This window comes from Delphinus delphis, chromosome 11, assembly GCF_949987515.2.
Source record: "Delphinus delphis chromosome 11, mDelDel1.2, whole genome shotgun sequence".
In the NCBI taxonomy this organism is placed as follows: domain Eukaryota; kingdom Metazoa; phylum Chordata; class Mammalia; order Artiodactyla; family Delphinidae; genus Delphinus; species Delphinus delphis.
In genome coordinates, this window is record NC_082693.1 from 2,837,924 (window position 1) to 2,851,835 (window position 13,912).

A 13,912-nucleotide genomic window follows, 5' to 3' on the forward strand; every position below is an offset into this window, starting at 1 on the left:
CTCACATTAACTGCTGCTCTTGCATCTCACTGAGTCCTCCACCTCCCTAACTTCTACGTTTTCTCCCAACCTGTCCATCCATTCTGAATTCTCTTCCTTCCTATCCAGGCTACATTCCTGGATGGATCATCCCAACTACTCCTTCACCTCCACCCTCAATTCACTTGCATCCCAGTAATACTGCTGTATCTACCCAGCAAAACTCTAACCCTAGAGCAGTCCAGTAATTCCTCCCTGCTCCTCCACTGCTAAAGGGAAAAGAAAAAGTTAGAGAAGGGAGAAGGAAGCAGAGGGAAGAAAGTGGGAGAAAGGAGGAGGGAGAGGAGGAGGAGAGAGAAAAGAATGTTACATCACCTTGAAGACAGCTGGGCTCTTTTATAGTCCACCATCACCTCCTTTCCCATTTCCCCCAAAGACCAGTCTAGACCTTCATGATCCTCTCAAGCTCATGCCACACTCTCAGCATCTCAGCTACTTCATCTGCAATTTCAACATAACATCCACCTGATCCCACTGGGCCACCAGAATCTCAGTCTCTTGCTTCTTAGCAGAATGGCTGGAGGTTAACACAACTTAAAATAGATCTACTGCCAGTTAAAACCAGTACACTTCCCTATGCCATCAAAAGGCAAGCAAAATAATTCTGTGAACATAGGTACACTCGTGTGTTTTTAGGTTCCAACAGGGATCAGGAAATAACATGTACAAATAAACTTGTGGGAAATGTGAATATGTAATTAAACCTTTCTAGAGGCTGTTTACAAGATTACGTTCAAGACTATGAATTGTCTAACTATAAAGAACCCAGAATCCACTAATTTGCTATTTGTTTAGTAAACCCTTTCCCCAGTGAGAATAAAGATGTATACAACAATAAAAACATAGTTTTAAGAGGAAATCATCTAAATTAAGAGAACCATTCTGATAACTGTACTTGAGAAGCATCTATTTTCATAAAACTATTTATATACCAAAAACTAAAGATTCTTGTCACATCAACAAACATTAAATGAAGGCGCATGATGCAAAACTTTTCAGGGGATACAAAGAAGTTAAAAAAAGAGACAGAGAGTGAAGGAGGGGTAGAGGGAGGGGTCCCTATCTGTAAGAGTCTTCTAGCTCTTGCAAGAAAGAATATGTTTTTAATAAAAATAATAATAGCATAGCAGCTAACACTGACTGAATGTTTACTATGTGCCAGGTCCTGTTTAAAGTGTTTTACTTGTTTTAACTAATTTAAACCACAAAAGAACCCATGGGATAGGTACTATTGTTATCGCCATTTATCAATAAAGAAATTAAGGCATGGAGAGGTTAGGTTACTTGTTCTATGTCATACAACTGGTTAAATAAAGCCAGATTTTGAATCCAGGGAATTTAACATAGAAGGCGAGTGCTTAGTCACCAATCACCATAACGTTCAGCCTAAAGATTTCTAACTACTCAGTAACCTAAAGCAGAGACTTTCAAAGTATAGTCCGTGAAAACCTGGGGGTGCCTCCTAGCCCTTTTGAGAAGGCAAAACTATTTTCATAATAATATTACGACTTTATGTGCCTTTTCCACTGTGTTGACACATGCACTAAAGGTATAAAGGACAGGCAAAAGCATTCGTTGCCTCTGGACAACAGCGTCAAACCATACTAGCGGTCAGTGTATTCTTCAGTGTCAGCGCTCTCAGACAAAAAAGAAAAATAAGAAAGAACATTTTTAAAACACTGGCTCACTTAGGAATGTCCCTGGTGACTTTTCATATGCTCAACCCTTGAGTATGTATCTTTGTACCATTCTGTGCGATGAAACAGGAAGGGGAGGCCCGGCTGCTGTGTCCTGGGTGTGATGCTGCTCCCAGGACAGCACTGGGTGCTCTGTGAGCTGCAAGCTGAATCAGGTACTTTTTTCACGGAACCCTATTCTTACTCGAGAGAAGAACTGACGCACAAACTTGGTATTTGGCAGACATTTTCTTAAAAACAAATGAAATGAGTCATTTTAAGAGAATAAGGGGCCCTGATATCAAAAGCTTTGAGAACAGCTGACTCCAAGAAATGCTGGAGGAAACGAAACTGAAGTTCATTTAATGTGTCGTTTTCATTAAGTCTTACTATTCCTTCTCAGCCTACAAAACGAGTGAACTATTATTACATACCACTTTCTTAAACTCACACATGAAAGTGTGATCACTTGAAAGTGTGAAATGACACATAAGATTCCTTAGGAAGTTCTCACTTACCTTCATTTCGATAACAGTTTGCAGAGCTTTAGTTTTGGCAGAATCGGGGGCATTCTCAAATCTCCGATGCATCTCCTATACAAGAGAAGCAAAAAAGAGAGTAAGTGTCCTCCTTTTCACTCTCATTTTTTCAACAGGAGAGTGGAGAGGCAAGTGAGTAGTAGTTACATGCAAAGATGACTACCCTGGCCTTGTAAGATACTCTGATCCACTTTCTGTCTTCCTGACCTTTCCCTGTGGACCAGGGAGCACACAGACTGCATTCAGGCTAAGGGGCACAGGAGGGTCCCCATCTCTGCACACCTGGTTATACACGGTAAGTCACACAGACCCCAGCCACCACAAGAGGTGAAGCTCCGGCACATCCCCATGTTGTGTGTCACTCTTCCACAGGACTCTGAGACATATTATCAGAACTCCAAACAATCCAAAAAGGGGATTAGAAATAGTCCCTTTTTAAAAGGAGAAATCAGGACTTCCCTGGTGGCGCAGTGGTTAGGAATCTGCCTGCCGATGCAGGGGACACGGGTTCGAGCCCTGGTCCGGGAAGATCCCACATGCCGCAGAGCAACTAAGCCCGTGCACCACAACTACTGAGCCTGCGCTCTACAGCCCATGAGCCACAACTACTGAAGCCCGTGCGCCTAGAGCCTGTGCTCCGCAACAAGAGAGGCCACCGCAATGAGAAGCCCGTGCACCGCAATGAAGAGTAGCCCCTGCTCACCGTAACTGGAGAAAGCCCGCGCACAGCAACAAAGACCCAACAGAGCCAAAAATAAATAAATTTATCTTAAAAAAAAAGAAAAAGGAGAAATCAAAGTAGCCACAGTCCACACTGCACAAAACAACTGAAAGCATTTGTGTTGACGACCTCCTTTGCATAGCATCCTCCCCCAGAGCAACAACCACCGGGCTACCTACGATGGAAATCTCTCTCTAGAGGGGCTACGATCAGAAAGAAAAAGAAGGTAAGACTGCTGAACAAGTTTCCTAAACAGTCTACCTGTAGCAAATAGCAGAAAAACATAGCTATTTTTTTCAATCCAAATGTCAGTGCATTCAGGATCAGAAAGGAAAGGAGGAGATGGTAGAATATCACAGTTGGGGTCTTCAAGGATCCCCCTGAAGTCACTAGACCTCCTCAGGCTATCTTCTTGTCAGATTCTGTCGATGTCTCTGAGTCAGCCAGTACCAGAGTACCCCGGTACAGCCCCTAGTGATGGCAGAGAATACAGATGGAGACTTCCCATCTGAACAGTGCTGGTGAAACTCTAGCCCTGCCCTTGCTCTGCCCATCTGACATGTATATAGATGTTTACTAGGTCACTCAAACGTATTTCATTCAAAACAAAACTCGTGATTTTCTCCTCTTTAACCTAGCCCCTCCTCTGAAGATTGATGAGTCTTGCCCATCTCCTTAAACGGCATTGCCCTGCCGGTGGTTCAAGCCAAACAGCAGTGTCTCCTTTCATTCCTCACACACCTTCACTTCCTACCACCTTCTAGAGCAGGTCTTAATTGTTCCAGCTTCAAAAGAGTCCTTGAATTTATCATTTCATTCCACTTCCAGTCTAGTTTAAGCCTAGATTACTACAACAGCCTCGAGTTAAGTTTCCTTTCATTTCCTCTGTCCATTTTAAAGAAAGCAATGGTGTACTCTAGATAAGGCATCAACAAATCATGGCAATAGTCTGTTTTCAATCCTTCAACGAGTTTCCTATTTACTTCTCACCCTCTACCAGGTCAACACAATCTGATCGTAACAGACAGAAGACTAGCCCTCCTGTCATAACTATGTTAAAATTAGACAAAAATGCAAAAAGCAACTGTTTTCAGACACTGGAAAACAAGCGGCACAGGACTATGATCCTTGAGAGAAGAGAAACTAACAAGGTTATGGTCCGGACTTGCTATCCAATGTGACGCAGGGAGAGGAAGACCAAACGGAAAACAGCAGTCCCGCAGAGCTCAGAAGACAGATCAGTGGGTGAGAGTCCCAAAGACAGTAGAAATGTGCGGAGCAGAACGACACAGAGGAAGACGCTAGCCAGAAAAGCAGCAGCGGCTGACCTGACAGGGGTCCCTGGAGTCTTTGACCAAATACTAAGCCTGCATGTACAGGGAAAGACTCCACAGTGTCAAAGAACAACTACTGGGGACAGAACAACTACCAGAGAGCTACGAGTCGAGCAACTACCTGAACTCACATGGGGCTGGGAAGAATTCAAGCTCCAGAGAGCCAGAGTGGAGAGAACATCAGAGGCACTGAGCAGAGACACCAGGAAGGCCACATCTTAGGAGTAGAGACAGTCTAGCCCTGGAGGGGAGGCTACCTAGACTAGAGCCAACAGAGTGGAAAAGCAAGTCTCCTTAAGGATCGAGTTAATCCACAATTAACCCCTGCAAGATAAAACACTTCATTAAGACAGTAAAATGCAGAACACATTAATCCAGGACAAAATCTGAACACATTAGTTCAGGCCATAATCACCTCTCACCTGCATTAAAACAACAAATTCATCAGTTAACCCCCCAGCCTCTAGTTTGTCCACACTGAATCTACTCCCTACACTGTAAACAGGTGACAAATTGGGCACACAGATATTTAATAATATGTTTAATAAATGACTGCAAACTTTAAAATGTAACAAAAATAAAATGAATCCTGCTAATTGTAAATAATCATCACCTCTCAATAAAATCCTCTATCCTACACTTCACATTTTTCACTTAATATTTCTGCAACTACTTGAAATACTAAAACTGCATTTCTCTGAAATATCTCACAATTCAGACCCCGAACTAATTTCATCTGACGCCTTTCCCATTACCTACTTCCAAATTAGGGAAATTTCCAAATGCTTTACAGTGAAACTATTACAATTTCATTTTAAACTCTAGCAAGCATATCAGCAATATATAAGGAAAGAAATCCATTTGAATAAAAAAAAAATCCTCCTCTGCTAAGGAACTAGGGTGCACTTTAAACCATTCGCAGGCATAAAGCGTTCCCGTTAAGATCTTGTAAAACCTATCAGTCGTAACAGATTTCCATGCAAAGGCCTGCGCATTAAAGCTCATTATGAACACATCCCGCAGTCAGTGGGCTGACCAACTCCCCTTTCCCAGAGAGCACATCGAGCCTCTGACTCCTGCACTGTTAATAAAGGGAGAGGACTCTGGGAATAAAAGAGAATGTACCATTCAGACAAATGTGAGAAGTCGAATGTGCTAGTGCTTGCTTTATTTCCCTCTTTTTAGCCTGAAAATTTGCACTGCACAGAAATTAAAGTAAAGTACAGGCAGAATTATCTGGATCTTGTTATACTGTCAACTGTGGTACACGGCAGAAAATGTGTTCAGTTCCTCTCACTGACTTACTAAAGAATAATGACTAGAGAAAGAAAACAAACAAGTTAGTTAGTAGTTTCTTTCTTTTTAAAAGTAAGTCAACATTCACTTACACAGCTGAGAGAAAGGAGCATTTGTGACTGACAAGTAGTACTTATGTCTGAAATCTCTTTCTTTCAAGTTTCAGGTTTTAGCCTCCAGCACACCCTTGGTTCAAGGGTAGACGTCCCTTCAGCAGATTTCAATCCTCCACACAAGTTCTGGCTTTCCTGTACTCCACACGGAGAAGTGAAGAAGGAACCCTCTCTACTCTTCCTGTACCTCAACTCCGCCGTTGTAAGACAGCACTGCACTTTGACCCTTTACCATCTCAAGTAACGGCCTGCTTCTGAGAAAACATATCTTCCTGTCAAAATGGAAATGAGGTACAAATGACACACCAGAAAAAAGATGAGGAAGGATAACCTGAATCAAGTTATGCGATGCAACTGTTCACACTTTCCAAAATCACTAGGAAAGGGCAAACTAACTAGGGATGCTTTTTCTTTTTTAATTCTTCCTACTCTGTTGTCCAAGGTTTCTATTTTTTTTCTATATATGTTTATTTCTCTTTTTTTCCCTCTAACCTCCTCTGCTTTTACCTTACAACTGCCAAGGATACAGATAGGCATTCCTCAGACATGTCAGAGCCAGAATTCCTAGCCTAGAACCTAGTTAAAGAGTAGGGCTTTTAAACCTCAAACACTGCTGCAAATCTTATCATGAGAGCAGTTGTACTAAACAAGGTTTGTTGACTGAACTATTATAGAGACAAAAATTAACATACGTGTAAATGTTTTAAAACAAATTAGTATTTTAATTTCTTTTTTTTTTTGGCCGTGTCGTGCATCATGCGGATCTTAGTTCCCCGACCAGGAATCGAACCCATGGCCCCTGCAATGGAAGCGCAGAGTCCTAACGACTGGACCGCTAGGGAATGCCCAACAAATTAGTATTTTATTCATCACGATAGGATCTACATTTCAAAAAAACAGGAGCACATATAGAACTGAAATATTTATTCAGCCTATAGACAATGCTTGGCATGCATATGGATAGCCGATCCAAAAATTCCATAGCCAATTCAGGTATGTTCTGCCAACAGACTGAGAACCAAAGTTTGGTGTATCACAGAATCACCTGTAAAGCCTGTTAAAACTCCATACGCCTGGCCCCAGGCACTAACCACGTCTTGACTGTAGTTCAGTATGTGTCCAATAGATGTCTTCACGCTTCTATCCATCAAAGGAAAGGCACTCCAGTAAACAATACAAAATCTAACAATAAGTCACGTAACAATGTAATTTCAGTACAAACAGAAAATACAATGCTTAATTTAATTTTTGTTTCTCTTCTTTGGCTTTTATTTGGGGGAATTATTTACCCGCTAGCTACAGAATCATGTTCATAAACAAAATGGAAAACTAATCACAGATGTTCCTGGATATGAATGCCATTTTAATGTTACTGTATTTCATCAAATCTAAGATGCCACTGATTGTAAGGCAAACCACTGTTTAATGTGCTGGAAAGAAAAGAAGGAAATGCCTCCAAATAAACCATGACCCAAGCTTCTATCATTCAGAATTTTTATTTTATACTGATTGCAAGACCCTTTTTTACTTATTTAACCATAAAGTTTAATCATGTATCATTTTGAACTGTTTTATAACTTTCTCCATACCAATAACTGTTTGTTTCAATGCTGATTCACGGCATAATATTACTGAAGACGTAATGAACAACAGCTAAAGTTAACATGAGAAATAGCAAAAATGCTCACAACATTGACTAAAATGAGCAGCTGTTAACTGTTTGTGAGTACACAGGCAAACAAATAGAGCAGGACTGCGGCCTTGATGACAGAGATTTTAAGATGCCATCAAGGATAAGACTTGTTAACTCAATTTCATACTGTTGAGATGGGAAAAGCTATGAGCCTTGGAATTGATGAAAACCCGCTTTTTTAAAAGATGGACAATAATCCAATAATAATAAAACCTATGGATACCCCAGTGTTGCCAGCTCTCAATTCTTTCTGCCTTTCTTGACACACGAGTGATATAATGTACAATAGCCATTTCAAGTCACCACTCACCCAACCTACAGTTGTTAAGTTCTTTAGACTTCCTTGTTCACTCGTAATTCTCCCTCCCCCATTTATTCTCAACACAGCCAGAGTAAGTTTTAAAAGCTATACTAGATCACTCCCTTGATTAAACATTGGTGCAGTTTTCTTTTGTACTTTGAATAAAATTGTTGCATTACCTGCAGGGATCCTGAAGCAAGTGCTTTGTCTCCTAGAGGGCATGGATTTCTGTTTTGTTCACTGCTACTGTATTTCCCTGTGCTCTGCACATGGGTTAGTGCCCAATAAATATCTGATGAATGGAATGAGTGACTCTGGCCCTGGCTACCTCTTTAACCGCTCATCTCATGCCTGTCTTCCCCTTAAACAATATGCTTTTGTCCTCTAGTCTCCTTACTGTCTCCTGAAAACTCCTTCTCATCAGGCCTTTGAAACTGTTAACCTTCTTCATGAAATGATTTTACCCAAATGCTCAGCAAGACTGTTTCAACTTTCTTCAGATCTCCCTTAAAGGGCACCTCCTCAAAGATGCTTACCCTGTTTATCCCCTCTCCCAACATAATTAGACTCAACTAATTTATTTCCTCTCATAATTATCAGTTTATTGTCTCTCACCAGATTTTTAAGTTCTAGGAGGGCACGGACCATGTGTTCTGACATGAAAAATGTATACCCAGCGTGTATCCCAAGGTCACATACATTCTAGAAGCTCAATGGATGTTTGTTGAGTAATGAGCAAAGAAAGGCTGTGCCGAGTGCCTCTAGCACCTTGTCACTCTGGAAACGAAACATCGAGCCACAATGTTGCAAAGCTTTACTCCAAATTACCATTTTAGCTTCTGTTGCCTGTATTTTCTAACATACACAAATTTAATTGTTTAAGGCTCTTGCTATGGCAATAAAAGATTCTTTCCTGTCTCAAGATTGTATTAAAACTTTTTTCTTACATTCTCTTCTAGTTGTTATTTTTTAAGACGTAGCTCTTTATTTCACCTAGAACTTCACTTGATGTAACTATGTACTGTTTTCCAAATAGATGGCGATTATCCCCAAACAGGCATCATATGCTTAAAACTCTATTATTTCTGGGTTCTATTCCGTCTCATCAATCTAGCCATCTATTACTGTGCCAGTACCACACATTTTAATATCACTGGGTTTAAAACACATGTATCGTGAGCTGCTTAAACAAGTGTCCCCGCACTGTTCTTCTTGCAAAGAAACTGCAACATCATTTGGGCACGTGTCAAGAATATTCCTATCGGGATTACATTAAATTCACAGAGTTGGGGGAAAGCAGCATCTTTATATTAATGTTCCCATCTACACTGTAATGAAAATTTAGCCCTATCCTTTCCATTACCGTTACTGATATTATTATTTCATTTTCCTTATCTAACGGCACTGCCTAACACTTCCAGAATAATGTAAATACTGATGAACACAGCTGTCTTTGCCTCTCCTTAACTTTAATGGATGCGTCTTAGTGTACGTCAGAGTAAGCACAATTCTGGCTACTAGTTTAAAATATGTTTATAATACACATTTACTGAGTTGTTTTATTTAAATCATGCTATAAAAGTGTCACTCAATTCTTATTTTTAGTTCACTTGGTTTAGTTTTCAAAGTGTCTGTAACATTTTATCTAATGTCTTTGAGACAGCTATCAAACACTACAAGGTGGTCTTTTCCTTTCACCTCTTACAAATCATAACTGTGAATGCCATATTGAGCCGTTCTGGATTGCTGGAATAAACTCCTTTGGGTCAGAATATTATCCTTTTATCATAATGCTGATTTTATCTGCCAATATCTTATTTATAACTTCTACATCTAAACTCATAAGCAAAACTGGTTTGGGGTTTTAGTTTGTTTTCTAACCTTCGTTAGGTTTGAGTACCCAGTGGTCACACTGGAGAAAAAAGAATTGGAAAAGCTATCCTTCTTTCTGTAAGCTCCAGGCGTAAACTTCTTTCCCTACATTTCAACTTATTCAACCAACATTTCTTGAGTACCCACTGTGCATTTGTTAGACACTGACAAGATAAAATTTCATACATATATATATATATATCTCCACATCCTTGGTGCAAAAAATTAAGTGAACAATGAAGAAACACACATGGAAGTATACTATAATATTACTGGCTCATCTACATATATGTATAGAGCTGCACAAGGAAGAATTCACAGAAGAACTGAAATTTGAGCTAAGTCTTGAAGGCAAGTAGGAGAAAAAGAAAGGGGAACCAGCATTCTAAACATGTGTTCCTGAAGTAATCACTTCTACTTGCTCTTAAATAATTTTAATCCATAGGACTGTGTTTCCTGTAAGATGATGCTACATTACTAATAGCAACTGGAATTGTGTATTGATACAACCGACAAGGCCTATATTTCTTTCCACATTATGTTCAGAAGTGGGACTTAATATCTGTAGAGCTTGTTACTTCAAAATTAGTCTAAATTCATTTTTTTTCCTACTACTTGTTCAAATTCACCATATTTCTGGTTGTTCTCTGCCAGAATAACACTGTGGCTTTTCATAATCCTTAACTATTCACTATTTATTAACTCTAAAACTCAAAAATAAATGGGCAGAAGTTGAAATATTCAGAACAGAAGGAGTAAAAACATAACATTCAAAGTTCATCACGATGCTGGTAGGGTTTTCCTGCTGCATGTGATTTGATTTGAGATGATCACACCTTCTCTAACAATGTTCTATGGCCTGGCTCCAGGTTACCTCATTAAAATATAAACTCTTTAAAGTAAACTGAAAGAAACTCAGGATAGTGCCTACAACACAGTAATGGTTGATAGAAAATCTTCTAAAACAATACAGTCCAGTAATTTGAAGACTGTAACATACACAGCTGCAGATTAACCGTAAAAACACAGTATATGCTTCCGGGAGGATAAACCGGTCCAATCACTCTGGGAGACAAGACTGATATTCAGAGTTTTGAAAACGTACACGCGCTGAGCAGATTCATTTCTGGAAATTTATGCTAAAAAAAAAATTAATGTACAGGGATATATGGATAGGGATATTCACTGCAGCACAGTTTTATAATAATGAAAAATTAACAGTAGTCTAAATTTTCAACAGTAAGAAATATATATAAATGCAACAGAACATTATAAGTTCAATTGAAATTACAAAGCTCTACATGTACTGACAAAGAAAGATGGTCAAGACAAATTATTAAGAAAAGCGGGTAACATTACATTATGCACCGCTGCACTACCTAATACAGTAGCCACTACCTACACAGAGATACTTAAATTTAAATTTGATTAATTAAATTTAATTTTAAATTAGTTATATTTAAATAAAATTTAAAATTCAGTTCCTCAGTCACACTAACCGCATTTCCACTACTCAACAGTCACATGTAGCCAGTGGCTACCACATTGCAGAGAGCAGATACAGACCGCTTCCATCATCAGGGGAAGTTGCTGCTTTGCTGCTTTTAACTGCCTTCCTCACACTTCATTTAAAAAGGGATTATTCAGACTGGCACTAAAATAGTTCTGAGATTTTTTTTTCCCCCTAACCAAATGTGAAAATTATCTGAAGACTCTGACCTCATATACGGAAGTAGAGCTGTCATTTTTTTTTAATTCAATGTAAGATGAATTCTTCACTTAAGCTTTCTTAAAATGAAGCATTACATAGAAAAGTGAAAAATTATCAGTAGTCACAGTGGTCAGCTGAAGTCTGAGGTTCCTCTCTAAAAATAAGTGACAGCATACCTCTGTATCATTCCCTCTAGCTGTGCCTCCAGGGCAGCAAATATATATATTTTTAATTTTATTTATTTATTTTTGGCTGCATTGGGTCTTCGTTGCTACACGCGGGCTTTCTCTAGTTGCGGCGAGCGGGGACTACTCTTCATTGCGGTGCGCGGGCCCCTCATTGTGGTGGCCTCTCTTGTTGTGGAGCACGGGCTCCAGGCACATGGGCTCAGTAGCTGTGGCTCGAGGGCTCTAGAGCACAGGCTCAGCAGTTGTGGTGCACAGGTTTAGTTGCTCCGCGGCATGTGGGATCTTCCCGGACCAGGCCTCGAACCCGTGACCTCTGCATTGGCAGGCGGATTCTTAACCACTATGCCACCAGGGAAGCCCAGCAAATAATTTCTATCACGTATCTTTTACAGCAAGACAACAGTTTCCATGGAAACCACAGGGCAAACATCCATTACTGCTGCCTAGGACTTTATAAGCACACCGAAAATGAGGGAATCGCTTACTTTCAATTATTAATATTTTAAAATTGAGCAGTAGTTAGCTACTCTAATTCTGGTTTTGTTGTGTGTGTCTCTATGAACAAATCAAGAGATGAAAAACAAATCAAGAAAATTCTGTGCCCCTCTAGCAACAAAATGAGTCTACAGAAATCAGGAGGGGGAAAAAAAAACCAAGAAAGGTATTAAGCCAGTATACATGCCAGCCAATGTCATCTCGTACAAGACAGCAAATCAGAACAGAAATCAGTGCAGAATTTAGGTGAGAAAGAAGAAATTCCCTTGCACTAGTTCAGGAGAGCATATAAATTTATCTAGGTCAAAATGCTGACTAATTAGGAAAAAAAGACAGTCGTAACAACTGAGAAAGTGGCCACTCACCTCTCTCAACAGAGCGTTCTCTTTTTCCTTCTGCTCCAAAAGGCTTTCGAGGTGGTGGACGTGCATCTCTGCCTCTGCCAGTCTCCTTGTTCTCTCATGGTCCTCCTCAGTAGCCTTAGCAGAAAGCCCCTTGCTCTGCAACATCTCCAGGAGCTTCTTGATGGATTCGTCCCGAGCGTTCAGGGTTTGCTTCTGAGTCTCAATCCGCAGCTCCATCTCCTCCAGAGTCTTTCGAAGGAGGAACAGCTCCTTGGCCTGCCGCTCGTGCTCAGTGTGCAGCCTCTGAAAGTTCTCCTCCGTCAGCTCTGTCACACAAGGCTCACCAGTCCTACTGTTACTATCCTGTTGAAACAGCTGGTTCAGGTCCCTCTGGATCCGCAATTCATCCTGGAGAGCCTGGATTGTCATTTGCATGTGCTGGTATAAAGACAAAAAGGAAAACCCAAATGAGCTTTCCTCCTCAAGTAGCAGAAACAAAGCAGATTACGGGGAGTGAGAAAGCCGCTACCACAGCTCTCAGAACCCTGCATTTAGCAAATGAGGAGTCACATTATTCTGTTTTACACTGTCTTTAAAAATGATTGAGATAATCTGTAAAATGTCAGTAATTTAATTTGTGTTTATTACCAACAGGAAACAAGGTAAGTCTGGCAGCTCCTCACTTTGCTTGACTAAATAAAGACACTGTTCAAGATTAACAGAAGGTATTACATGGAACTGAAGGTGAGGAGAGGGAAAATCTATAGGAATACGGACACATTATACAAAAAATTTCACCAAAAAACAAAGGATGTCAAAATACAAAATGACTTTTAAGTGTTTTACAATTAAGTCAGCACATTAAATAATAAACATATGAGTGCATGCCAGAACGTGCTTTGCACTCCTTATGTGTTAATTCATTTAATCCTCACTATAACACATGTACTATTATTCGAATTTTATTGATGATGACACCATGCATGCAGAGACTTAAATAACTCACCCCAAGATCACACAGTAAGTAACAGAGCTGGCATTCGAATTAAAGCAATTCTCGCAGCCCACTGAAGCTAGTACCCAAAGGTAATAAGATAACTTGAAGCTTTAAAAACAAAACACAAAAAACTGAGGCTGTGTGAGCTATTTATACAGAAGATAACAATATAAGTGAGTAATTTGAGTAATTAAATGAAAATGTTAGTGCAGATAAGCTAGTAAAATGTTTCGACGGTATATCTTTAGCCTGTATCCCTAACGAAGGTATATGAACCTTTAATCTGAATGGATAAATTCTAGAACATTATACAAAGAACCTAAAAGGAAGTTACATCAAGAATCATGTTTTTAGAAATGAAGAAGCAACAATAGAAAATCACTCTTTGTATTCAAGGTATTCAAGGTCTGGCAGTGTGCCGCAGTGGAAGGAAACTAACCCACAGTCAGAAGACATGAGTTTTAGTTCCAGCTCTCACACTGAAGAGCAACCTGATTTGGAACACATCGCCTTCTTTCTGGGTTTCAGGTTCCTCATATTTAAAATGAGGATATAAATGCCTGCACCATCTTTTCAAAGAGCTAATAGTATCA

The 13,912-nt window shown here is 39.9% G+C and overlaps 1 protein-coding gene across 6 annotated transcripts in view; it reads right to left on the reverse strand.

Moving 5' to 3' along the window:
• Nucleotides 1-13,912, reverse strand: part of ERC1 (ELKS/RAB6-interacting/CAST family member 1) — a 393,002-nt gene that overhangs the window by 295,082 nt on the left and 84,008 nt on the right. For all 6 annotated transcript variants that reach the window (XM_060024063.1, XM_060024061.1, XM_060024060.1 and 3 more), the window contains exons 3-4: nt 12,344-12,760; nt 2,234-2,308 (exon numbers count right to left, since the gene is read on the reverse strand). In XM_060024063.1, coding sequence (XP_059880046.1) covers nt 2,234-2,308; nt 12,344-12,760 — 492 coding nt within the window. The remainder of the gene's footprint in view (nt 1-2,233; nt 2,309-12,343; nt 12,761-13,912) is intronic.